This window comes from Malaclemys terrapin, chromosome 5 (assembly GCF_027887155.1).
Source record: "Malaclemys terrapin pileata isolate rMalTer1 chromosome 5, rMalTer1.hap1, whole genome shotgun sequence".
NCBI classification, from domain to species: Eukaryota; Metazoa; Chordata; order Testudines; family Emydidae; genus Malaclemys; species Malaclemys terrapin.
Genome location: NC_071509.1, coordinates 70978081 through 71005963, shown reverse-complemented (window position 1 = coordinate 71005963; position 27883 = coordinate 70978081). Strand labels below are relative to the sequence as shown.

Genomic DNA, 27883 nt, shown 5'->3' with positions numbered 1-27883 from the left:
CCGCCCGCTCCCTCCCCCTTTTTTTTAACAACAATGGGGTAAAAAAGGGATGTGAAACTTTAAGTGAGCCATAGTGTTTTATATGATCATAAACAAGAATGCAAAACACTAGTGTGTTGTCAAGGTCAAAGAGAAATGAGCCTGAGGCTTAAAGAACGTAAGTAAAGGGGTGAGGGGGAGGGGGAGAGAAATTCAAAATACAAATCTAAAACATGAAAAAGAATACCTCTACCTCGATATAACGCTGTCCTCAGGAGCCAAAAAATCTTACCGCGTTATAGGTGAAACCGTGTTATATCGAACTTGCTTTGATCTGCTGGAGTGCGCAGCCCTGCCCCCCCAGGGCACTGCTTTACCGCGTTATATCAGAATTCGTGTTATATCAGGGTAGAGGTGTATTGTCATTTAACAAGTTCTATAAAAGAGACAAATGTGTTACTTCTATGACATGATTTGTCTGAAAAGACATTGACTTGGGAGCTGATAGTAATATATTACAGCAAGCCCTCTTTTTGCATATAGTGCATGTAAGCCTCTTCAAGTTATACATCCAGGACATTTAAAAACAGTCTAGATCACTGGTGGGCTGCGTGCAGCCCGTCAGAGTAATCCGCTGGCAGGCCTCAAGACATTTTGTTTACATTGACCGTCCCCACCACTTCCTGCAGCTCCCATTGGCTGGGAATGGCGAACTGCAGCCACTGGGAGCTGCGGGAGCCTGTGCCTGCAGACGGTCAATGTAAACAAACTGTCTCACAGCCCACCAGTGGATTCCCCTGACGGGCCGCAGGTTGCCCACCGCTGCTATATGCAGTGCTCACCAGTGATAAAAATTGGTAGAAGGTGAGGTTTAGCATCTCACTGGCTCTTAATTGTATTCCCCTTGGGGAATACTTCACACATTATTCATTCATGTAGCTCCATGCCCAGTTTGCCAGGGGTTTCTTGCCTAGTTTATTTAGTTGTTGGCTATTTTGTTTAGATTCTAACTTTCCTTGGACAGGGAACGTATCTTCCTCAGTGTCTGTAGAGAACCCAGAGCACCATCAATGTTCAGATAATAATATCCAGCTGCAGGTAGTTTGGCCATATAGCTCATATCTGACTTTATTGCTTCATGCAAGATTGCAAATAGTGATTTGGCAAGGTTGAGGGCTGCCTGTTTTAAAAGCAAAGCAGTTGTAATTCAACGTCAGAACTGTATGCTTTTCTCAAGAATAATAAATTCAATCTGTTTTACGGCAAATTAAATCCCATTTATTTTACTTGCAGAAGCTTTTTGAGGAGGATGTCACTTGTGACACCAGTTTGTAAAGCGTGGCTTCAGATGTTGGGCAAGCATAATTTTTAGTGACTGAATTAAGGTTACGTTGCATGTTTATCTATCTTGCCACAGGAAAACTTTGCAGTAGAAGGAGGTTTTCTGATTTTGTGGATGTTAGCTTTTCACAATAGGTGTTCTCCTATGTCAAAATACATAACTTCTCTTTTAAAAAGGAAAGGGTCATAGAATAAGTAAGGGTGAACTAAGCAATATGTGGAATACCTGAGGCATATTAAAAGTAACAGATTCACAGCACTGGTCCCTCTCTCTGAGTCCTAGTTTCACTACTTCTGTCTTCAACTATCACTTTTGCCCCACCTCTTTTGTATCTTTGTTTCATTTGCCCAAAAATAATTTGGAAGGGTTTGTTTTTGTTTTCTTTGGTAAGTGCTTTAATAAAGCTATATTTTCCAAGCAGAGAGGCCAAAATCCCGATAGCATCTTGTAACTCGCTCCAAATGAACTGCTAGCCAAGGGCAGCAAAGGAAGGATTAAGAATTCCTGGATGAAAGCTGGCACTTCATCTTAATCTTTTGGCCCTTTATTTCATTTAATTTCTGAAATGATTGAAATGGTTGTCTCCTTCTTAGTGAGGGACAACCTGTATATTGTGAGCTGTGGCTAGAGCTGACATTTAAGCAATGACTCCTTTTCACACATGGCACTTATTTCTTTTCCATGAGTCTAGCCAAGTTGAGACAGTGCCATGGAGAGCACTGTAATGTCAATTAGAACAATAGTTTGCAACCAGTACAAACATTGGGCCAGATCCTGAAGTACATGAGGTGGAGAAATTTCATATTGATTTCCAAAGAAGATGACTCTGAACCTATTGCTTTAAAAAAAGGCTAGTGCTATTCTCCCCCTGCCCATGTATAAGTGCGGGGGCTGGGGGGTGCTGCCTCTCTGGCATTGAATGCGTTTGCTCCTTAACCCTCTGGAAACCTCTGGCAAGGAGAGCAAATGGCTCTAAGGTATGCAGTGAGCAGAGTAGGAAAGAGGTGAGCAGTGGAGGGGACATGCCACTTAGGGGTCTGTTCCCTGCAAATGTATTGTGTTTCTGCCCAAAAATCTAGGCAGAAGTTAATGCAACTTGGAACAGTTTTAGTTCATCTCTGTTGCCTCTGTAGTTGCGATTAATAGGCCATAGAGGGACCTTACTAATAATAATCTGCCTCTTGTAGGAGGCATGCTATTTGGGAACGGAGGATACCAGTGCAGCTACATAGATGGAGAGATTGCCATAATAGGAGTGCCAACTTTAGACCCTTAGGCTCTGTAGGATTGAACGGACTAGTCCCCTGCAAGCTCCCCAAATCAAATTGACAAATCTCTCAATAAACACAATGCTGCTACTTACTCCAGCTACCAGAGCCAAATCATTTGGATTTGATGCGCAAGACAGTATTTGAATGCAAATTTCTATTGTGTTATAGCCATGTGTTTGTCTTCTTTGTATGGGAAAGCATCTTGAGGTTTTAGTCTGGTATGGGCCCCATTATGCTAAGCATACAACTACATATACAACAGATATACACTGAATAACAGTCCCTGCCGCGGTCCTGCAAAGGATTTCAAAATGTTAAAGTACTATTTTATATAATCTGAAACCATGTAATATTACTACACATTTTGTATGGTGTGTTGAAAAATACTTTCTTATATGAATTCCTTAGTGGCAGGTGGGCCTTCAAGCTGTTTAGCCCAGTGATCTAGTAGTAGCATGCAGCAACAGAGGGTCCTGTGGCACCTTTAAGACTAACAGAAGTATTGGAGCATAAGCTTTTGTGGGTGAATGCCCACTTCATCAGACGCAAGTTTGCTTATGCTCCAATACTTCTGTTAGTCTTAAAGGTGCTACAGGATCCTCTGTTGCTTTTTATAGATTCAGACTAACACGGCTATCCCTCTGATAGTAGTAGCATATTACTACTTGGAAGATCCGTGTTTGGCACCTTAGAATGGCAGGAGATGCTGCCTAACAGGAATGAGGCACTATATCCCTGCGGATGGAAGCACTTGATTTCACTTTTGCAGCAGAGACCTCTAGACCCATCCAAGGGATCATATTGACTGACTCTAGAAGAAGGGCATACACAGTTCTTTTAAGCCAAAATGATGTAGTCTTCCTGACACAAATTCATGGGAAGAGAATAAAAGAGGAAAATAACAGGAAATGCTGAGAACTAATTCCTAGAGGTTTGATAGCCCGACACAGGACATGGGGTCCAAATCACCCCAAAGTTTGGGATTATCTCTCGGGCCAAGCCCCCAAATCTGGGGATATTCTGATTTCAATTAGATTACAAATCTAATTTTGCTCTTAGGCCCATCTCTAGTCTAAATACCGTACGTAGGTTATTTCTGCTAATGCTGCATTGCATAAGTGTGTCATAAAAGGACATGTAAGCAGGAGTAGGAACAAAATGCTTTTGATTTCCATTCCAAGGTTCCCCATTACTCTTCTCTCTCTTCTCCCCTCCCTCCTCACCCCCCCCCCCCATTTTGATTATTTAATATTATATTCTTCTGTTGTTGGGTTTTTTTTCCCTGAAATGAAGCTTACAGACTTTTGTCTTCAGCAAGTAAGTGAACCCACCCATATCCGTTTCATTACCAAGGCATTACTGCTTGGCAGAATGACTTAGTGTACCTCTGGGGAACAGGAGCGTTTTCCCGACGACAGTAGTTGCACTCATGAGACTGATGGTCATCTTGAACATCTGCAGCCAGTCTCAAAATGGATTTCATTCCCTACAGGAGAAGAATATTGTCATGTTGGGAGGGAGGAAAGAAGCAATTTCCAATAATTGAAATCACATAGTCCAGTTGCTTTGAACTGGCTGAGTGTGTGGCTGGCATGGGAGATGGAATTTTAAAGGGGAAGAAAAAGCAAAAGTAGCCTTTATATTAGGTATCTCAAGCCCAACTCACCTGTGCTATGAAAAGACTCATCCTTATTCCTTGCACAGTCCCATGCATGTTGCAAATAACAGAGATTATAATACTTCAAGAATTTGTAGAATCACAATTATGGAGGTTTTGTTTCCATGATCTTTGGATCTGATAGTGTCTAGAGAAGTTCCATTGCCCAACCCTCTGAAATGTGTGAAGGATACATTTCTGCTGGTGACTTCAGGCTGCATTTCTCCCCAGTTTGAACATAAGGATTTTAAGGAGAGCGTGAACAAGGTGTTGTTAACATGCTGCCTACTGGGGATTCTTTGTGTCCGCTTCCAAAAATGCATACACACACATTAGTTGCACATGATCTCATTCTGACTTTTGAGATATCTGCTAAAGACTTAAGTGAGGATTCTGAACAAAGCTTGTATGACTATTTTATAATGTAAATCAAATTCGTGGTTATGAAATCTCCCCTAAAGGTACTGTGAAAGTATATTTAACTCTTTTCTCATGTAGTAAACTATATTCACCCTACTTCTTTCTATCTTCCCCCCCCCCCCCCCAGTTATGGATCCTGAAATGCTCTTGTATAGGTGTTATGGAGTTAACTCTTTAGTTAATCTTATTTTATCCCCCAATTCTCCATGTGAAATATTTAGACTTGGATTTCATAAACAGCAGAGAAAATTGCTAACCCTGGGTGAACATTAATTTCTACATTAGTTTCTCTCTCTTCAGCATCAGCTGTTTGCTTTACACTCCAAAGAAAATGATGATGACAGTACACTGAAACATCAAACAATCCATGGGCTTGAACAATTAACTTATGGTTACCGTCTTCAGCTTTCATCATTGCTGAAATAAGAAGTCATACATAGTCCAAAAGCTAGAAAACCTAGGGTATTTATAACAAAGCTCTCAATATTTTTGTATATTTTCATTTAGGATTTATGTTAAATTTGTCTTCAACCAGTAAAATACAATAAAAAGGTGACGTTTTAGTCGGCTTTAGCTGAGGCTGTGAATATCTGATCTTGGAAATCACAGAAGCTTTCGATGGGAGCTATCAGAGACTAAAAAATCTGTTAACACCTGCAATTACTGTGAGCAGAGTGGTGACCAATCCAATAAGCCTTGGGCTAGATCAGTCTCGATTCATCACCAGAACTGCCATGTTATGCATAAGAAACTTGTCCCTGGTCATGTGGGGCAATACCCTATCTGTTCATTTTTACTTATAAACGGGCTTTTGGCAGCTTCCAGATGTATTCCCTGTCTTGCAATTTTCAGATTAAGTTTCTGATTTGATTTTTCTTCTTGGTTACTAACATGTTGATCTGGGCCTCATCAATTATAGTGTTTGAAGTTACTGAGCATCTCTCTTTGTCTGCTTCTTCTTTCCTCCCCCCGCGCACACCGCACCAACTGAAACCTGAGATATAGGCCCTGAAAAACAGACAGAACAAACACTCCACTCCCCACAAATATCACAGTGAATTTAGTAATAGAACAGACAACAGCACTGTATAACTCAGAATTAATTATTCTGCATTTCTGGGTAAATTCGTTACTTAAAAATGGGTGACACCGTTCATAGAACTGGTACAATTTATATGCTGTGAATAAATTATTCAACTGATTATCAGATTTTTCTGTTGACTATCATTGTGAATGGATACCAATTTCTGCAAATGTATTAATTTTTCGTAAGTATTTGGCAAACAGTTTGGATGAACAATTTTCATCCTTCTTCCTGGATCTGTTCACTCTGGCTATTTGCTGGCTGGTAACTGAGGTGTATGACTGGTCACCTAAGTCACATGGTATTGTTTCTGTTCTCTGATGGCATGAATGAAAATTTTTAAACTGAATAATAAACTAAGTATAGCAACTAATGCTAAATGTCTTGAGTAAATAATCGCTTAAGTTAAAATTTGTTCTTAGTACACTTTGTAGACCCATCTGTGAATATACATTCTTTGTAAACTGTGATAATCCTGCTATTCTAGTCCTGGGTATACATTTCCACTAATATTAAATAGCATGGTGTTATATTTATGTCTATTTACTCAGCACCAACAAAGAAAGTGATAGGTACTTTACAGAAAGATGAAAAGATTCCTGCCCCAGAGAGACTACAATCTACCTCAAATTTGCATATACCTACTATTTCTGTAATATCTGAGTACCTCACAATTTATAATGTATTTATCCTAACAACATCCCTGAGAAGTAGAGTACTGGGGCATAGAAAGACTAACTGACTTTCCCATGGTCACACAGGAACTCTGGACAGAGCAGAGACCTGACCACAGGTTTCCAGAGTTCGACTAGCCCTTGCCACGGGATCATCCTTTCTCTCCAATAGACCAAACTAGAAGCAGTATAGATTTGGAAAGGATAGGATGTAAGGGAAAGCACCAATATGCAAAGAAGCAAATGGTGATGTTTAGAATGCACCTTGTTCTACATTTGTAAAATATACAGGAAAGATGTAGACAAACTGGAGAGAGTTCAAAGGAGAGCAACAAAAAATAACAAAAGGTTTAAAAAATATTACTGTGGGCATATTTAGCCTTAAGAAAAGAAAACTTAGGGGAGATCTGATAAGTCTTCAAATAAAAGCTCTTGTTCACTTCATTTGGCAATGCATGTGCATATAAGAAGATTGAATTTTCTGCAAAGTGCATAAACTTTCAGAAATGTCTCTCTCAATTTATTGTTCAAGCCTTTTGCAGGCTGTTTCTTAAACTTGTATGTTTCATCACTAACCTACTGCAAAATCTAAAGGGGAGGGGGGTGGTAATGAGTGTAGTAAATGCATGCCTCCAAGATTTTACATTTAACAGGGACAAAAGGTTTGTTCTGTCAAATTAATTTGGTAACCCTGACAATCTGAAACATTTTAAGAGCTTAAAAAGCTAAAATGACCTTGCTTTCTGAAGACAATTTCTGATTCCATTAGGGCTTTGTTATGTACTGATCCTGTCAAAAAAAGCAAACAAAAAAAACCGAGCGTATTTTTTATATTTTACTATGAAAAAAGCTGTAATTCATCTACATTCATTTAATCTTGTATGCCTGTGGAGAGCAATGCAATAGATAATTGGACAGCATTTGTTTTGGATGACTCTTCCCTGACTAATAGATAGTTCCACCATATTTCTGTCTTTGCATAAATGAAGGTCATGTTGCCATCAGCATCTCTTTTTCTTTGGCATCTATATGTGTTTATGCAGATAGATTGTATTTGTGCAGACAAAGACCAAAAAATTACTTGTGCATGTTTATTTACTGCTATGTGCTGCTTAGATGTACTATAAGAGACACTAACGATGTATGAAGTTATCCTATTTACAAGTCATCCCATATATTATCCAATATTATCATTTTGTTAGGATTCAGGGGGAGAGAAATATTTTATGGCTCTCAAGATTTTAAGAAATTATTTTGGTCAGCTTTTTTTCTTCTTCAAACTATGCCCAAGTATCTTGCTGCTGCAGATGGGCAATTTAGGAAGTTTATAAATATGTGCATGCTTTAGCAATCTGTCAAACATAGTTTGTCTCGTTTTTAAAATGTTGCTGATTTGTGCAAAAAAAAAAAAAAAGTAACTCGCTGCTAGAAATTGTACATGATTTATTTTAATAGGACTGGGTTAAATCAGGTTTCCAAACCTGTGTGCAGCTCCAGACATAGTGGAAAGTCTATGGAGAAGGGAGAGCAAGCATGGAGGAATAGAAGTGGGCCAGATTGTGGCTAATGCACGCTGCGGGCCTTTGGAGACAAAACACCTTGTAGTTAGGAGGGAAAAAACCCCTTTGCCCTTAAATAGTGGCATATTCCTGCTGGTATTCTGGTTACTGCATATTGGGGCTGAATATTTTGTCCCGCATAAAATGTTTTTTATGAATTTTCCTGAGGATACAGTCTGTGCACTTACGCTGTACTATTCTGTCTGATAGTAAAGGGTGACCTTCATTCAACAGCAACTACAAAAAAAGAAATGTGCCAAATTCAGTATTCAAGAACTTAAATTTAAAGAAAAGGATTGTGATCTGAAACTGAGGTGGTGCAGAACAGAATGTGTCCATCTCCAAAAATATATTTCACCCTTAATGAAAACCTGTGGATATGTCATTTAAAACCTTGTTGGGGGGGGAGAAATCGAGCCAGCATTGTCACTTAGCAAGGTGACACAGTTAACCTGAAAATGCATAGCCACCCAACAGAAATAAAAGCCTGCCTCATGCTTTCTGTCAACAAATGCAAACTGAGTGTATTCTACATAGTGTAGAAAACTTCCACCTTTCAACATCTGTGATCACTAGGGCTTTTTTTATTGCAAGGTCAGATCAGACATGACACAATATGAATTGCTAATTACGTCCAACATCTGCTTCCAATATTTACACTCTTTAAGGTGATGTTGGTTCCTTGTAGCCTGTGGTTATATCCATTTTCAAAACATCAATGATTTAATAGTCAGGATTTTTGAAGTATTATTTAATTATACTTAATTATATTCCTGTGCACTTTTCCATGTCATTTTTTAGCTTTGAAAAGAGTAAACAGACAACCTGTAATGTTAACTCTGGGCCAAAATGTGCATTATTTACCTGGGACCAAATTATCTTGTGTGTGTGTGTGAGTGTGTAAAAAAAAAAAAAAAAAAAAAAAAACACGTTCAAGGGACTAATGAATCCTTAAATTGAATCTTGTGGAGTTCCCAGCTACTTATCTCATTGAGGGACGGTGATTGGCCTTTTTCACCACAGCTGACAGAAGATTCTGGTGTGGCCACAAAAACTTAATTTAGAGAGAGAATGACAGCACTGTTTGCTCCTGGGACCACCACTCCATGAAGCTGCTGGTAGAGATGCAGGCATTGACTGGTCCTCCCAATGTCCACCACTCTCTTGATCTTCCAGAAACACCTGTGTGTCCATTGAAGCTAATAGGTCCCTTAGAATCCAGGCTATAATGGAAACCACTGACTGTGGCCACAAACAAACCACCTCTTCTATGGCAAATTTTCAAGGGTTTAGAGAGGGATAGGGCCATGGAGTAAATGGTCATTTATTGGCCATACTGTTTCTAGACAATAACATCTCATTTCCCAATCTACCCCACCAGGTGTAGGAAAGAAGAAAAACCCCTCCCTGGCCCCGCCAATCTGGCAATAAGGGAAAATTTCCTTTCCAGTTCCAAAAAGCATAGTGCAATGCTCACAGGGTGAGAGCTCAGTACAGAAATGTAACTTTCCATTTGTGTATATCATATAGAATTTTTTTTCTGCTTTAATAAGCCTTGTTTGAATAAACAATCTGTCTATAACCATTTCTATTATAATTTTGATTTAAAAAAATTAAAAAATAAAAAACTAGTTTTTTGTAATATATTTGACAGTGTGAACAATTGTTCACAAATTTTATTTTTGATATGGTCATTTTTAATGATTTTCTTTTTTTGAAAAATTTAATCCAATTCTGAAAGAATTGGTGTTTTATAACATACTTCAGTTAATACTTTTGATCTATTTAAATGAAACTTTAAAAAAAATTTAAACTTTTTAATATATTTAATTATAATCTGTGCAGTATGTTCCATTCAAATCAGTGAGTGTGAGAGAGACAGGGATTGAAAGAAAGCAAGGAAGTGAAGTAATCATGTAATGAAAATTAGTATCCTTTAATCTTTACAGAATAATTCAGAACTGATTTTAGTCCTTTTATTGACTGTTGTTCCTTTTAAAAAAAAATTATTTCATGCCTACAGCAATAAAGAAAGCAAAAATAGTGTATGCAAACAAAGAAACCATGTTTGAATGCTTAAAACAATTGACTTATTTGTATGCAGTTGAAAACTATAATTGATGCACTCATTTTTTCCATAACCCTTTTCATCTTGTTTTTTGCATTGGCAGTTGCATCATTATTGTAAATGGCCATCATTGGTTATCTGTGATGCGTAGGTTGTTGAAAGTGCTATTTAAAATATATATTATTTGAATGGATGGAATGTTCCCAAGATTTTTGATATTTCATTCCCTATTTTCTTCTTGAGCTTCTTCCTTGGGCGATCCACGGAAGTAAGGCTGGATACTGTTCCTTCTCAAACCTATCAGTGCCAATCAAATTGCCAGCTGTAGATTGTAAGCTTTTGGGGGTAAGCAGTTGAATTCCTAGTCCCTGTCAGCCTAGTTGAGGTTAGGATCTGAACTCCTGCTGCAGGAAAAGTAGACTGATTTCTCCTTCTCCCGCCACCACCTATACTATTCTTAGACTACTGTACTCTCTTTATTTTGTTGTACCTTGCCTCCTTCCTATGGTGGATAATTTCTTTTCATGTAATTGTCAAGTTTTTTGCTATGCAAGCTATATTAAGAAGGGGTAATTATCATTATCATGTAAAAAAAAAGTGATTTAACCATAGATAGTCACAAAATAATGTTTTATAAAATGGAATCCAACAGTGTCAAAATTTGGGTTTTATTTGTTACCTAAAACCAGAACATCTGTGAAGAGATTGTATCTCACAATTTAAAACCCTTTCAAGTGGGGAATATATACTTTATAAACAAAACAATATGCAGTATGTAAATAGTCAGTCAAATAATGAACTGTTTTAGTCCAAAGTGGTTTCACACTTTCATTTCCTCACTTAACATAGATAATAACTTAAATTAATGGAGTATCATATCTCCTAGAACTGGAAGGGACCTTGAAAGGTCATTGAGTCCAGCCCCCTGCTTTTACTAGCAGCACCAAGTACTGTTTTTGCCATAGATCCCTAAGTTGCCCCCTCAAGGATTGAACTTGCAACCCCGGGTTTAGTAGGCCAATGCTCAAACCACTAAGCTATCCCTCCCCTTGCATTACAGTCTGCTATAGTGGTTTTTGCTTTCTCTATTTGAATACTTTTAGAATTCATGCAAAGCCCATTAGAAGGAATGTGCTTGTCCTGGTAATAAAACAGTTATGTTGACAGAAAAATCTATGATGAAATGGCTTGCAACTCATGTAGGACATCTAATTAATTTTGCACACACTGGATTGAGTTTTAGTAACCTGCTTATGGGAAAAAACTCGATTTGATCATGCTTAAATTGCACTACAAAAAAGAATCAGTATACTCTATTATGAACTCTGAAAATAACTGGAATTGGGAGAAAAGAGTTTAATATCGCTATTCTTTTCCTTTATGATGATCATTTTTACTGTAATAGCCTGTTAAGGAGGCCCACAGGAAAGAACCTCTGTGCTTTATAACATCAACTGTGCATTGTTTTTGTGATGAGAGAATATTAACCTATAGAACACTAGCTTATTGCATATATTCTTGCTCACAATGATTTGCATAAGTTACTGATTTTCATATTACTGTACTTGTACCAGCCTATATGAAATAACTTTCTCTTACCTTTTTTTTAATTGCCATTCTATTAGTTGTGCTGGCCTTCTGCACATGGCTGTATTTCACCTTTTGTGAATAGCAAAATGTTTCTTTAGTAGAAAAACGTGAGGCTCTTTTTGTGTATTTGTCACTCGAGAATATCGGGATAGGTATCTGTCTGACAACTGGATGTCAGGAAATATGTTGATCTTCTATGAACGTTTTGCTTACATGTTTCCACAGCACAGTGTTGCTTGCTGCCCGTGTCCATATAGTAGGACAGTAGATGCAGATTTTCTAGCTGCCATGATGTGGCTATGATTTCCCTTTGCTATGTGTTGAGCAGCTCAGCATGTCCCTGCAGTGTGGAGGTGCACTGGTTCTTGTGATTGGTGTGTGGAGTATAAATAAGCTTGGAAGTATGAGTTTTATTGGTATTGTCATTAAATGTCAATTTTACCATACACATACACACAGACCAACTACATATATATATATACAAAGATCATTGAAACTATATATACACCTATCTGTAAATTTCAATGATCTTCAATGGAAATTATATATATATATATATATATATATATAATTGAAATTTACAGATAGGTAAATTATGAAAAATGCTGCTTGAAATCTCGACTTGATTTAAGGATATTTACTTTGTATATTTTGACAAGTCATGTTGAAAATATGTATTTTAAGTTATAAAGCTTTAACTTTTTGAAAATCAATTGTTACTATTATTAAGTAATTGTTTCATAATTTCCCGCAACTGTGAAAATTTAAATCTTAAAAATAAACATAGACTTTGTGTCAAATTTAGAAAATTAAATTCTGCAAACTGAAGTATAAAACTTCCGGGAGAATGACCCTTGTTTGTACAGCTCATGGTGTAATAGGATTCCAAACCTGATTGGAATCCCTGGACATTAGCATAATATAAATATTAAATCTAATAAATTGAATATTTACCAACAGAAAATAATTTCAAATAACCCTCTACGTCAGAAGATCATAAACAAGAGTTAGTTTGTCCATAAACCAAGCTGACGGTTGCACCATTGCTCTCAATAACTACTTCAAGACATCCAACTGAACAAATATTTTATCCATACTGTGGGGAAAAAACATTATGCAATACTTACTGACTCAATATGAAAAGGAGGGCATCCACTTGGGTGGGGCAGAATTAAGGTTCTGATTGTTGTGTGCATGTAACTTGTTGCAGAAGTGCTCTTAATTTCCTGGGTTTCTAATATTTCCTCTTTATTTAATTGTTGTCTTTTGGATTTTTTAACGCTAACATTCTTGGTAATAGACCGATAATGTGCCTTCAAACTTAATTTGGCTGTACTACAGTTCTTTTTCTTTGGAAATTGGTTTATTCATTTATTGGTTTGGTGTTGTAAAAAATGTGAAAGAAGCTAAACATCATCATCCTGTTTTTGAAAGGACAAAAGAGAGCTGTGGCTCTCCTACACTATCCCATTTTACTGCCTTTAATTTAGTTACAGAAATGCACTGCATGAAGGATTACACTGATGCATCCATGGGCTGTGAACTTGCTTCCTCAGAACTTGAGTGTGGGTGCTATTGCTGAAAACTGTTGAGGAAAGCACTTTGTTTTGTTTTAAACAGAACTGTGCTGCTTCAAGACTAAGGTCAGCTCCTGGTAACAGTCTTTAACAGCTATTTCACTGTTTCTCTGGAAAGTGACTTATCTGTAGATGGCCTTGCGACGTTGCCCAAATACAGTCAAGTTTTATGAATATTGTAAGTGTTTAAATATGTAGATGAAAATGAATTAGCTTAACTAATAATAATGACCTGCAAATCTGATTTTTTTCTGCCGTGTAAGAGTTGGAGAGTTGTCATAACTATAAAGGGAATGGCAACAGCCCTCCTGTGTACAATACTATAAAATCCCTCTTGGCCAGAGACTCCAAAATCCTTTTACCTGTAAAGGGTTAAGAAGCTCAGATAACCTGGCTGACCCAATGGACCAATAAGAGGACAAGATACTTTCAAATCTTGGTGGGGGGAAGGCTTTTGTTTGTGCTCTTTGTTTTGGTAGGAGTTCGCTCTTGGGACTAAGAGGGACCAGACATCAATCCATGCGCTCCAAATCTTTCTGAACAAGTCTCTCATATTTCAAACTTATAAGTACAGCCCGGCAAGGCGTGTTAGTTTTATCTTTGTTTACTCAACTTGTAAATGTACCTTTTGCTAGGGTGTTTACCTCTGTTTGCTGTAACTTTGAACCTAAGGCTAGAAGGGGGTTCCTCTGGGCTCTTTAAGTTTGATTACCCTGTAAAGTTATTTTCCATCCTGATTTTACAGAGATGATTTTTACCTTTTTCTTTAATTAAAAGCCTTCTTTTTAAGAACCTGATTGATTTTTCCTTGTTTTTAGATCCAAAGGGGTTGGATCTGGATCCACCAGGAGTTGGTGGGAGAAAGGAGGGGCGATGGTTAATTTCTCCTTGTTTTAGGATCCAAGGGGTTGGATCTGTGTTCACCAGGGAGTTGGTGGAAGAGTACCCAGAGGAGGGAGTTAGCCCATTTGGGAGTGGTGGCAGCAGACCAGATCTAAGCTGGTAGTTAAGCTTAGATGTTTTCATGCAGGCCCCCACATCTGTACGCTAAAGTTCAGAGTGGGGAAGAAGCCTCAACAAGAGTACAGATGCTAATTAAAAGACTTAGATTAAGTCATGGTAAATCAGAGAGAGGCAAAACAGCTCATTTTTGTTTCTCTGATGAGGAAGCATTGTGACTATAAAAAGACATTTTTTGCTGTTTTTCTGCATGGCTTCAGGGAACTAGTAGTTGTCAAGGAGAACTGAAATAGAGTGATTGATGTGATAAGGTAAAAAGTAGGTGATGTAATCTTCCTCCCAGAAGGCATCTTGTTTCTTAGTACATAAGTTGTTTTACAAGGGAAGGCTTAAAGTAGATTGATTATGTATGAGGTAGAGTAAGATAGAAGAATTAACCAAGATAATACAGTATTCATCCAGACGGTTTCCTTTATAAACAGAGCCAAAAATCTATAGAAGTGATGATAATGAAACCCAAACAACCTTAGGGTAGAGCATAATTGAGAGATTTATTGTATGAAACAACAAGGAGTAAACCATCTTTTATATTCATTTTGTAGCATAGAAAATTCATTTATTGCAACAGGAACAATTTTTTTCCAACTGGATATGGATCCATGTTACTGCTTGTCACTTGAATATACACCTCTACCCCAATATAATGCTACCTGATATAACACGAATTTGAATATAATGCGGTAAAGCAGTGCTCCAGAGGGGCGGGGCTGTGCGTTGTGGCGGATCAAAGCAAGTTCGATATAACGTAGTTTCACCTATAACGCGGTAAGATTTTTTGGCTCCCAAGGACAGCATTATATTGGAGTAGAGGTATACTGTCAAGTCAACCAAAATGGCAGCAGATTTGATGTTTCCTGCAGAGCAGATCTTCAAAAAGCCCTGAATTAGTGTGTCACTAACTTGCAGCAAAACTATATATAATGTCTGTGAATACCATGTAACATGTTTTATATGTTAGACTTATGATTCATATGTGAACTAAGTAACATGTATTGTAATGGATATACAAAGTTTTCCTAATGGAGAGGCAGAATTAAAGTTGTACATTTCCTGACTTTTGACTGCTAGGCAAAGGCAACCTTAATCTTCTATCACTATAATTTACTTCCCTTTTAAAGTAAAAAAAAAATATTCCACTTTCCCTCCCTATTCATACATTCATGTTTGCATCTGTCCGCTGGCTCCCTTTTCTCTACCCTATCAAACATAAGCTACTTGTCTTCACTTTCAAGGTCATTCCAGACCTATCCCTACCCTACCTGTTATCTTTCATTCTATATGGAAAGGTCAACTCCCATTTCTGATCAGCCCATGATGTCAGCCTCCATTGCCCATTTGTTAGATTTTCAAACAAACACCTTTGTACTTTCTTGTATGCTGCCCCCTAATTTGGGAGAAGCTCTTTCTGAACATCTTACTCCTTATCTTCCTTCAGATCTCTCCTTAAAATTCTCCTCTGCCCTGAAGCCTACAAAAAGCTACTGGGGTGCTACAACCATCCTACTGTTTTTTTGTTGTTGGTTTTTGTACTCCTTGTGAGTCTGTCTGTATCCATCTGTTGTCTCTTACCTTATAAGCAATTTGGGGAGGGGGCTATCTTTTTCTTCTGTGTTTGTACAGTGCCTAGCACAGTGGGGCCCTGGTCCATGACTAGAGTTCCTAGGTGCTGTGCTATGATAAATGTTGAGTAGTATTTTAGTCCATAGGCATTGCCATTTACAATGATGGAATGGAACACGTAGAACAGTGTTTCCACATGAATAAGGTGTTACTCAGCATGCTCAAAAAGGGGACAGCATTGGACTCTATGTGGAACTATTTGCCTAGACATCACTGGAACATGAAATCACACACAGTTTTTGTGATCTGAAGGAGGGAGTCCTCTACTACACCCTCAGGAAGTTCAAACAAGAGAGCCTATCTTCACTGAAGTTTAGGACAGGGTGGATTTGATTTAAATCAGGAAGACTCAAATTAATCATGGTTTTCTACATAAAAGTGCATTCTTGTTAGTTATTATAACCTTAATACATATTCTTCACAACGCAGAGATAGATATAGGTTTCATTTTTAGAAGGTACACACTATACATTTTTAAACAGTGATTTATTTTGAAAACTTTTCAGATTAGTTTTACAGCTATATCAGAAAATGATTGGTTATTTCATTTACCAAAGGTAATTGAAGCAGATACTTATGAAGTCATTGGGAGATGAACTATCTGCAATTCAACAGGTTAATCATTAATATTTGGAGGATTTTCTTGCCATACTGTATTAGGAGGAGAACATCACCAGACAGACATCTAAATGGTTTTATTTAACTAAAACAACAATGTTAAGTATTCTGGATTTTTTTTCTTCAACAGCAAACATATAATATTTTAACAAAACAAGCATATGTCCCTTGCTTCTCACATTTATCTCCAGACTTCTTCTCCTTGTCCAGATCTATTCCGCCCCAACAATCTTCTATTCATTGAATTTCTTGAAACTTTGCACTTTTAAAGAGGGGTATGGGATTGACTCTGTGTATATAAATTTGCAGAGAGACAATAGAGTTGAGGTCCGTTATTTCTCACCTCTATATATTATTTATTTATTTTAAAACATTTTTGTTGTAAACAAGTATGTTACCTCTGGAGACACAAATCCACAGTTTGAGAACTGCAAAACTAAGCATGTCTGATGGCATCTTCTACCATTGGGTAGATCGAAAGTTTAACCTAAATAATCTATACAGAAGCCTGTAGAACCCCATAAGATTGGGTCCCGAATCCATGAACTATTGGAAAGCATTTACAAAACTTTTCTTACACATTACATGAATATATTGTCTCATACTATAGAATTAGAATTTATAATCCCTATTCCATGAGCTATAATGTATCTTAATTAAAATGATCTTTAGATGGGTTTTTTCCCCTCAAAAAGCATTTTATCAAAAAAATCTGATTTAAATAAAAAAATCCATTTTTTTTCATTGATTTTTATCCACCCTGGTTTAGGAGCAGTGTATCTTACTTTTTGAGATGGGCTGTGGTGGATGCTTTAAAAATTGTACTTCCTGCATGAGCAGTACAACTGTTATGATTTGTAGCGCTTTTTAGCAACAATCTTAGTGCAGGCAAGTTGCATGTGGGTAGCTATCCTCTGTGCTACAGAAAGCTTAAAAGAAAAAAAAATAAAAGGTAGAGAAAGATGAAATGCACTGAGCTTTTGGCAAACACTTCAGAATTTCTCATTAGGCACTCTACATTGTTACTACAGCTGAGTTTCATGGCTTTAGGGAGCTCTCTCTTGAACTGGAGATTCTCCTGGTGGGTGAGATTTGGCTCACACTGCAGATTTAAGCTTTAATACAAGCCCTGTCTTTAATTTCTTTAACATTATGGATTGCAAGCTGCATGAGGTCTGTCTTTCCTTGTTATGATATTTTATGGTATTTTGAGATTGTGCACTAAACATGTTTCACAGGTGTGTTTTATTAGCTATTCCAATTGGGACACCAACAATATCTTACCTAATGGAGCAGAATTAAATTAGCTCCCTAAAACTCCTGTTTATTATAATAAACTGTCTCATTCCCAGAAGAATATCTGATTCATTGATTTGCCTGAAAATATCTCTAGCCCACTGGAATAGTAACCTGGCAGATACGATTATGCATTTGAACTTTATGCTGAAGAGATACTGTTGTTGTTCTACAAGTGATATTGTAAAGACTCAGGGGAGCATCTTATTGTTAACATAATAGGAATAGAACAGCAGAAGATACTTTGTGGAAAGGCTCTCAGGTGAGCCCCAGGATTAACATATGTTTATGCTTGTTTTACATTTTAAACTTTTGAAGTGTTCCCCTGGCTCTCTAATCAGATCTCCTGCCCTACCAGCAGATTACAGCACAGCAATGGAAAATATTCTGTTCGTGGTGTCTCAAAGCACATGTTAATGACTCCACATTTGAACAGTGTAAAATAAGATTAAAAAAGTGTACTGGCTGTGGGAGACAATGAAAACAAGATGTGTGTAAAGTGCTTGTACCCTAGTGGCCCTGTGTAAACAGTGAATAATAAGCAACGTTTATATTGATTTGAACAATGTGTGGGAAAATGTTTTTTCTTCATTTCCTATTAAAGTATGTTATACCTATCAAAGCATCCTCCCTCCCCATCATGGGAATATGACTATTACTAGAATGACTGTATAATTCTCAGTTACTGCTGCTATTTTTTGTTTTACTGGCCACTATTGGATTTGTTTCTGTTAAATTCAGTTGAGTTCTGTAGTTAAGTCCTGTTGTAGCCATTTTCCTTCCTGGGGTACAATTTTCAAAATGCCTAAATGATTTAGGAGATTAAGGCATGCTCTACACATAGATTTTGTACCCGTATAACTCTTTCAGTTGGGGATATGATATTTATACTGATACAGTTATACTGGTACAACCACCAGCACGGACGCAATTGTACCCGTATAAAGTTGCCTTATACTGGTATACATATCGCTCTTCTGTATGAGAACGAGATATGCCAGTATAAGCACTTTAACGTCGGCAGAATTGTGTCCATATTAGGAAGATCTTACCTCTTGATATTGCTATGGTTAAAGGGGTACAACTTTTGTGTGTAGAAAAGGCCTAAGTCCCATTTTCAAAAGTGCCTAAGTCACTTCTGAAAATTGGATTTTAGGAGCTTAACTCACTTAGATGCTTTTTTTGCATGCACATGAGTAGTCCTATTGAATTTATTTCAGTGGGATTACTCAAGTGCATAGTTATGCATATGTAGATGTATTTGCAGGATCAGGGACCTAAATATTGAGTGAAAATAGGATATTAAAACTGTGAGTTACTGAACTGAATTCTCTGCTGATTTAAATTGATTTAACTCCATCAAAGTCAATGGAGCTGTGCCAGATTATGCCAGCAGAGAATTTGGTCCATTTTTTTAAGGGTGTGGTGAATACACACTCCCATTTACATTGTCGTTCCCCCCCTCCCCCCAAGAACTTTCATTTACTGGTAATATATCATACACTGGGTAAATGTCTTGATTTTGATATGCAAGGCAAAAATTCAAACCATTTGAAAGCACTAAATGAGTAGTTTGATATGCTTACAGTTAACCAATTTGCCGTTGCAAATGACTACTTGCAGATTCAATTAAGGGCTTCTCAATTTTTTTGAAAATTTGATTCTCACATGACCTACAGACAGCTTACTATTCAAATTGTGCATATTCGTTTCTATCTGGTAATCTAGAGTCTTGAATGTTAAAATGTTAGATGCATGATAAACACTGAATTAAAAGCATCTGTCATATTATGCTAGTACATTACACCAATGTAATCCACAGCTAACCTGAAGTGAGCACAAGGCAAAATTTACAAAACTTCCTAGAGGTAATTTCACATACCAACAGGTACATATGTTCCCAGACAACTTGCAATTAAGTGAAACATGAAAAGAGAAAAATAGGCTTTTGATTAAATCTATAAGGCAATTTTTGGATTGGGTGTCGTTTTCAAGTCTGTTTTGTCATGTGGTTTGAGGTAACTTGGCATACAATAATCTAAAATGTATATCTTATGTCCAGAGTTCTATTTTGGTTTTAATGACAGCAAACAAACAACTATTGCAAGTACATGCAAGAATTGCTTAGTTCATTACATGCATCAATTATTAGAAACAAATTACTTCCTGAATGCTAAAACGATCTAACCAAATGTTCCTCTTGAGCTGTAAGCCCAAATTTACACTGATTCAGGATAAGAACATTTCAGTAGGGCTACCATATGTCCGGATTTCCCTGGGCATGTCCAGCTTTTCGGTCTGTGAATAGCCATCCGGGGGGGGATTTTTAAAAATCTAAAAATGTCTGGGATTTCCCCCCGGTCGGCTATTTATATATAGAAAAGCAGCGGCCAAGCGCTGCTGAGCACCCAAAGCCCCTTCCCGGCTCCCCCCATCCCCTGCAGCCTTACCACGCTGTCTGGCCCCCGCAGCGGTCTTCCCCCTCCTCCACTCCCCTGAACGCTCCACCCACCTGCTCCTCCCCCTCCCCTGCTTCCCGAGAATCAGATCTTCGTGGGAAGTCTGAAAAGAAGCAGGGGCAGGTGGGAGGCAGCAGCAGGTAAGCTGGGGCGGGGGGGCACGAGGAGGAGAGCTCCAGGGAGGCACGGCCCTGGCCGAGCGGCTCCCTCGGGCCCAGGCCGAGCGGCGGCCCCAGCCGCTTTGGCCCAGCTCGGGCCCCAGCGGCTCCGGCCCCAGGGCGGCGGCCCTGGTGCCAGCCCGGCACCAGCCGAGCACCCCCGGCCCAGCCCCCCGCAGCGCCGGCCGAGCGGCTCCGGCCCGGCCCGGGCCCCAGTTGGATAGGGCATGGGAGTCCCCAGGGGTCTGTCTGGGGGTGGGGGTATGAATATGGGGTGGGGCTGTGGATAAGGGTCGGGGCAGTCTGGGGACAGGTAGGGTCGTAGGGGGGCAGTGAGGGTGGGGGGTTCTCAGGAGGGGGCAGTCAGGGGACAGGAAGCAGGGTGGCTTAGATAGGGGGTGAGGTCCTAGGGGGCAGTTAGTGGCAGGGGTCCCAGGAGGGAGCAATCAGGAGACAAGGAATGGGGGGGTTTGGGGATTCTGAGGGGGCCAATCAGGGGGTGGGAAGTGGGAGGGAGTGGATGGGGGCAGGGCAGGGGCGGGGCTAGAGCGGGCCTCCTTCCCCCCCCCCCCCCGCCCGCCCCCAGTGTCCTCTTTTTTATTTGTGGAAATATGGTAACCCTACATTTCAGAACTGGCAATAGACTGTTCATTTTTTAACTATTACATGGAACAATTAGAAACAGTGACTGCCAGTAAGAGATTAACCTATTTGTACAACTAATAAAATACATAGTTAACTTGTTGAAAATATGAAGGCTATATAAATGTTAGATATGCAAAATGCATTATTTTGAAACATTAAGTGCAAAGTTTCTAGAGCTGAGTAATACATTGCCTGATATAGTGGCAGTTATAAGGATACATTTTTCCAAACAGGCTTCTCAGTAGTTTTAACTTCATGCCTTCCATTGCACTCAAGGTGTTTGAACATGTTTGGGCTACAGAAATCCTCCACAAAATACACACCTGTGGCATTCTCTGGAGCCCAGTTCTTCGTGACTTTCTGTGTGCAGGATCACAGTAGAGCTATAGGAAAGAGCAGTGGGGACCTGGCCACTCAGATCTGCTATCTCTGTTCCCTGCAGAGCAAAGATGCAAAGGAGATGCAGCTGCTATGTAGCCTCTGCCAAAGGAGACGACTCCTTCCCTTTTCTATTTCCCTCACCCACCCACACCCAGACCCACACCCACTCATAATTTTGCTTGACACAGGGTTGAATGGAAGGATTTTGCAAAAGTTACCTAAATTTTTTACAGCAGATTAAGTCATTTAATACTGCACAGTCAAATAGACTAGATCGGAGTAGGCAACCTAGGGCACGCGTGCTGAAGGCGGCACGTGAGCTGATTTTAAGTGGCACTCACATTGCCTGGGTCCTGGCAACCGGTCCAGGGGGCTCTGCATTTTAATTTAATTTTAAATGAAGCTTCTTAAACATTTTTAAAGCCTTATTTACTTTACATACAACAGTAGTTTAGTTATATATTATAGACTTAGAGAAAGAGACCTTCTAAAAATGTTAAAATGTATTACTGGCAGGTGAAACATTAAATTAGAGTGAATAAATGAAGACTCGGCAACCACTTCTGAAAGGTTGCTGACCCCTGGACTAGATTGATACTGCTATCCCTTACCTTGAGTTTTCTAGAATTGACTTTTTCATACTTCATTTAGGATTACACAAACATCATATTCTATTTTTCTTCTGAGCAATGAGCGGTTTCTAATATAAACAAAGTTCTTGTAATTCCTAGGTTTTGTTTTGTTAGAGAAAAGAAAGCAGATGGGATGCATAAACACACAGCAATCTATTTCCAGTATTGTGCACAATTCTGCACAGCCCTGAGTCCCTGCTAAACTCTTTCCCTCTTTCCTTCCCAACCCATCACCATATCCTCCTTTTTCTTTCTTGACTTTGAAAGATGACTTGGTCCAGGGCTGTCTTGAGGCGATGGACTACAACATTTTTCACTAGCTGACACAAATTGATCCCTTGGTGTCAATAAATTATTTGGGTAGTTTCAGTACTTCTAATTGGTGCTTTTACAGCTCTCTCAACAGCCTGGCAGATGTGATTTAAGCTGACCATAAGACATGACTGAAAAAAGAAAAGGGACAAAAAGAGGGACAAAAAGGAATTATAACATTCTTGACAATTACTTAAATTTCAATCAAGAAGATTGTGGTTACTTCAGACATCTATTTTAACATTTAAAACACTTGTTTTAAAAGCAGTACATTATATTTTAATGTATATAAAAGATAGCTTTTAAAAACATTATTTTATATATATAAATTATTGCTATTCAAACAAATGATTAAAACACTGGAGACAAGTTGAAAGAAATATATTATAAAATATGCATTGTACATCTGGAGTATACCTGCTCTTTAGATTACATGTAAATCTGAATTTCTCTCTTAGATTGGCTCACACATCTTGGACCATGGTGCTAGAAATATCATTATCCACATACCTCAAGAGCTGAACCTTGATTCTTGCTCATCTGGCATTATAGTACTGTGCGGTCAGGAAAGGAACTGAGACCAAAATATGTTCCTTCTGCCACTGTGATTGGGTGTATAAACCCTACACTGGAAGCAAAGGGGTTAAGGAGAGCAACTCTGGGCTCAGCTGACCGCAACTGAAGGGCATGCTCCAGCTGGAGGTGGAGCTTAAAAAGGGAGTCAAACAAGTCAGAAGGGGCCTGACAGGGCAGAGACAGATCTCCTGAAGAAAGGTGCTGCAGAAGCCTTTCCCTGGGAGAATGAGCCTGCCTGCTGAGCCCCGAGGGGCCAAAGGTTCAGTTACTCTTTTTTCTTTGCTGTTTTGTGTCAAACTGTAAGACTGTGGTAGGAAAGTGGATGGTGGGAAGTGGCCCAAGTAGGCAGCCTTAAGGCACTCCATTGTTGCCTCTTTACAAGGCCCTGGGCTAGAGCGGGCTCCTTACCAATTACCCTTGTTACAAAAAGCATGAAAACCCTCACTTCCAGGCTCCCCCTTGGGGAAGCAAGGGGAGGGTAAAGACTTGAAAACTCTAGCTGGGACTGGACACCTGCCGGGCTCAATAGACAGACTGAAAGTCCTCCCCACCAATGGTGAGGGTGTAGGATCCAATATCGTCTTGGAGAGAGATTAAACTAATTAGTGGCCTGCTGGAGGGCATGCTCCAGCTGGAGGTGGAGCTTAAAAAGGGAGCCAAACAAGTCAGAAGGGGCCTGGAGTCAATACACACCAAAAGGCAGATTGCCACAAGTGTGAATGGCCAGTGAGAAACATTGGAGGCGGGGCGAGTAGAGTGCTCTAACTACTAGGCTTTGCCACCAATGAGCTCTTTCATCCCAGAATCTCTGTGCTCCCCAAAAGTGAATATGTCCTGTTATTACCATTTTATAGATTGTAAAAATTAAACACTGAAGGGTTTGACTAGAGCTGGTCATAAATTTATTAAATGGTTTCTCACTGGGAAATACCGATTTGTCAAAACTGAAACCTTTTGCAGTTAAAATTTGCATCAAAACTGGTATATATCGGGAAAGGACCCAGTATGGAATTTCTCGTCAAAGCACAAGAGAGCTAGTGCCTCCATCCCAGAATAGCTAATAGTATTCAGAGTTCTATAGATGAAAGCTCTATATAAGAGAGAAATATTGCTATTTTTCTACCACTATGGTACTCTACTACTCAGACTTTTGTGGGACTACAGTGTTTGGGAATGTTAACATTAAAGAGTTTACAGTATATTTTATAAAGGCTTGTCCTATTATCCTATCTGCCTGTTCTATCATAGTAGGCTTTTATATTGCAGTAATCCTGGTAACAGTGCCATCTTACCTCTGATCAATACCATCTTTCTTTCCTTGTCTTGTATTTGTTACATCTAAATGTCTTTGAAGACTGCTGCCTAATGTGGCAGATCTATAAATTATTTTTGATTCCCAGTTTGTACTATGATTTTTCCAGGGACTGAGATGAGGCTGACCGGTCTGTAGTTCCTCAGATTCTCCTTCTATCCTTTTTTAAAGATGGACACTATATTTGCCTTTTTCCAATCATCTGGGACCTCCCCTGATTGCCACGAGTTTTCAAAGATAATGGCCAATGGCTCTGCAATCACATCAGCCAACTCCCTCAGCACCCTCGGATGCATTAGATCTGGCCCTATTGACTTGTGCATGTCCAGTTTTTCTAAATAGTTTTTAACCTGTTCTTTCATCACTGAAGGCTGCTCACCTCCTCCCCATACTATGTTGCACAGGTCAGCTGTCTGGGAGCTGTCTGTGAAGACTGAGACAAAAAAAAAGCATTGCTTACTTCAGTTTTTTCCACATTATCTATCACTAGGTTGCCTCCCCCATTCAGTAAGTGTCCCACTCTTTCCCTGACCACCTTCTTCTTGCTAACATACCTGTAGAAACCCTTCTTGTTACCCTTCACATCCCTTGCTAGCTGCAACTCCAATTGTGCTTTGATTACACCCTTCCTGATTACACCCCTGCATGCTCGAGCAATATATTTGTACTCCTCCCTTGTCATCTGTCCAAGTTTCCACTTCTTGTAAGCTTCCTTTTTGTGTTTAAACTCACTGAAGATTTTTCTGTTAAGCCAAGTTGGTCGCCTGCTATATTTGCTATTTTTTCTGCCCATCAGGATAGTTTATTCCTGCGTCCTCAATAAGGCTTCTTTAAAATACAGCCAGCTCTCCTGGACTCCTTTCACCATCATATTATCCTCCCAGAGGATCCTGCCCATCAGTTCCCTAAGGGAGTCTAAGTCTGCTTTTCTGAAGTTCAGGGTCCATATTTTGGTACTGCTGCCCAGGTTGCCACCCACTTCTATTTCCCCTACCAATTCTTTCCTGTTTGTGAGCAGGAGGTCAAGAAGAGCATGGCCCTTTGTTGATTCCTCTCGCACTTGCACCAGGAAGTTGTCCCCAACATTCTCCAAAAACTTCCATGGGGAGTCACATCCTGATTCTTGTTTTTCACAATAATTTATTAAATTGAGGCCTGATTTTCCAGCCATTCCTCAGTCCCGTTAAAATTGAGGTTTACGTCTGTTACCCAATGAGATTGCTCATCTGAGTATTAATGGAATATTAGAGTCCTGAATTAGTGCAGTCTCATAATATTTGGTGTTTTACTTAAAGCCCCTGCTTCTGGAGAGAAATGATTGAGAGTTGTGGCTTTTGTTTAAAATAAGTAAATTTCTAGTCCTTGTGTTTGTAGAGAGAGCTTTAAAATAGGACCAGCCTCAAAACACAGAAGGCAAATTAAAAGAACCCAAAATATGTAATTTTGTTTAAATTTTATGATTTTAAGTCAATCTCATGATTTTGGGGGCAGGAGGTCTGACATGATTTTTTAAAATTGGGCGTTCGCAGTGCTGGAATTGTTTGTTTTGTACTAGGATTGCTTTCTAATGGATTACAATAATTTTTTATCTTCAGGCCACTTAACGCAAGGGTGATAGTTTCCCCAGCCATGAGTAATGGGATGCTTGCTTTTCTGCTTTCCAGATTGGGATGACTTTCCTATCTTTATGTGCCATGTGCTCCCAGCATCTTTAGAATAGACCATGGTAGAAAACTTCTCCATACTTTATCTGTGGAGAACAATGCAAATCACCAAAAAGTCTCCTAAAAGGCTTTCTAAAGTCCTAGATAATAGCTATCTTAAGCACTTGATAATCTTCTTTCTGTGCTAATGTGCATTATTGACCCTCTGTCATTATCATCTTTTTAATGTCCTGTTAATTAGGGTATGTGGCTATGTCTGTCTGGGTGAGAGAAATTGTATTGCTCAAGAAAGCAGTGGTTATAACCAGAAAGTGCTTTGCAAATTTTACTGCATTTCAGTTAATGCTTCTCAGTTGTATAGTGCAGAACCCCTGCAATTATAGTTCTTGGCCTCTCCAGAGCAGAGGTTGTCAATCGTATTGAATTGTCACACACGGTGATGGTTTTGACATGTGGATAAATGAATAAGGCCACCAAATTCATTTCACTTTTGGAGCCAGATTAAAGCTAAATCTTTCGAGAAGAAAACCTAGTATTAAGCCATTCTGCCACCTAGCTCTCCTGCATGGTATTTCTCAACTAGAGAGGGTGACACAAAGCTGGATTTCATCTGAATTATTTTACTTATGACACGAAATGTGAAACCTAAAGAAAAGTGGCAGCAAATTTGTGAAATTTTACAAAGTATTTTCATCTGCCTTGAACAATTTTCTGTAAATGAAGTAAGAAAGAGACAGTTTAGCTTTTTTTTGTTTGTTTTTAGTGTATAGAAAAGAGTGGGTGGTTGACTGTTGGTCTTATTTGTGAGTGGTCTATGGTACATCAAAAAAGGAGAAGGTAAACAACACAAACAAACCCACAAAACAAAAACAAACCACTTACAGACACAGGAGCTATCACACCTGAGCAGAACAAACCGTGGCCCCTTTTTGTTTTCTTGTTTACCACACAAAGGAGAAAGTTGGAAAGGGAAACCATAGCCCTCCCTCAGGACCAATTATGTGTGCTTCCCTCCACCTTTTACACCCCCATCTCCACACATAATGAAACTGAAGCAAAAGAATGCACCTCCTCTGTGGATGCATGCATGCACGCACATACACACGCATATAACATGAAATTAGCAGCAGGTATCTCAAATACTGTTCAGGTGCCAGACAGCTATGAAACCATCCAGAAAATGTGTGCCCAGGGGAAGGGGTGGTGTTTGATTTTATTTATTTATTTTTCATTTCCCCCTCCCTCCCAAAATATGTTGTTGGTAACTTTAGTGATTATTAGCATTAGGAGTCTCTGAAACAATTTAAACTGAATATGAAAAACTGCAAATTAATATGCCCCAAGAGAATGCTCACCAAGTCCCATCCACTACTCCCAAATATAAAATCTTACAGAAATGTAATTTTTAGGGCAGTATATTCCAAAACATTGTATGGCATTATCTTGTCCCTTGTAGATTTCCTTTGTTTCCTTCCTTGTCTTCCAATTTATTTGAGTTGAACTCTCGATACTTCTCTGATTCTTGTTCTCTCAAAAAAATAACTAATTTTCCTTACAATTGCAAAATACACAGACAAAATGAAAGTACAGATGGTGTTTCTCTCAAAGGTGTTTCTCAACCCTCAGACTCGTTTGCTCTCCAAGCTTTCCCAGGTACAAGTTGTAGGCTCTTTAGGATGTGGATACTGATTTAGCCCTCAAGAATATGTGACTCAACAAATAGAATATACCTTTGAATCCTTGGCTCTAAAATGCACAGATGTACACTGAGAAATTATTTTTTTGTTTTTATGGAACAGGTGGCAAGTCACAAATAGAGCTATTCTTCCTATAAGGCAAAAAATCTTGCAGAACAATGATCATTACAATTGCAACCATGCCTTTAAATTCTCAGTTCAAAACCTCTTGATTTCATCATCTTCTTCTGAGTTCTGCTTACTGAGGAAAGTGACCAGTAACCTGTATTAGA

The 27883-nt window shown here is 38.9% G+C and overlaps 1 protein-coding gene across 1 annotated transcript in view; it reads left to right on the top strand.

Moving 5' to 3' along the window:
- The window catches only part of GALNTL6 (polypeptide N-acetylgalactosaminyltransferase like 6), a 911072-nt gene that overhangs the window by 480934 nt on the left and 402255 nt on the right, over positions 1 to 27883 (top strand). Inside the window, exon 6 of the mRNA XM_054028868.1 lies at positions 27371 to 27379. Within this exon, the coding sequence (XP_053884843.1) occupies positions 27371 to 27379 (9 nt within the window). The remainder of the gene's footprint in view (positions 1 to 27370; positions 27380 to 27883) is intronic.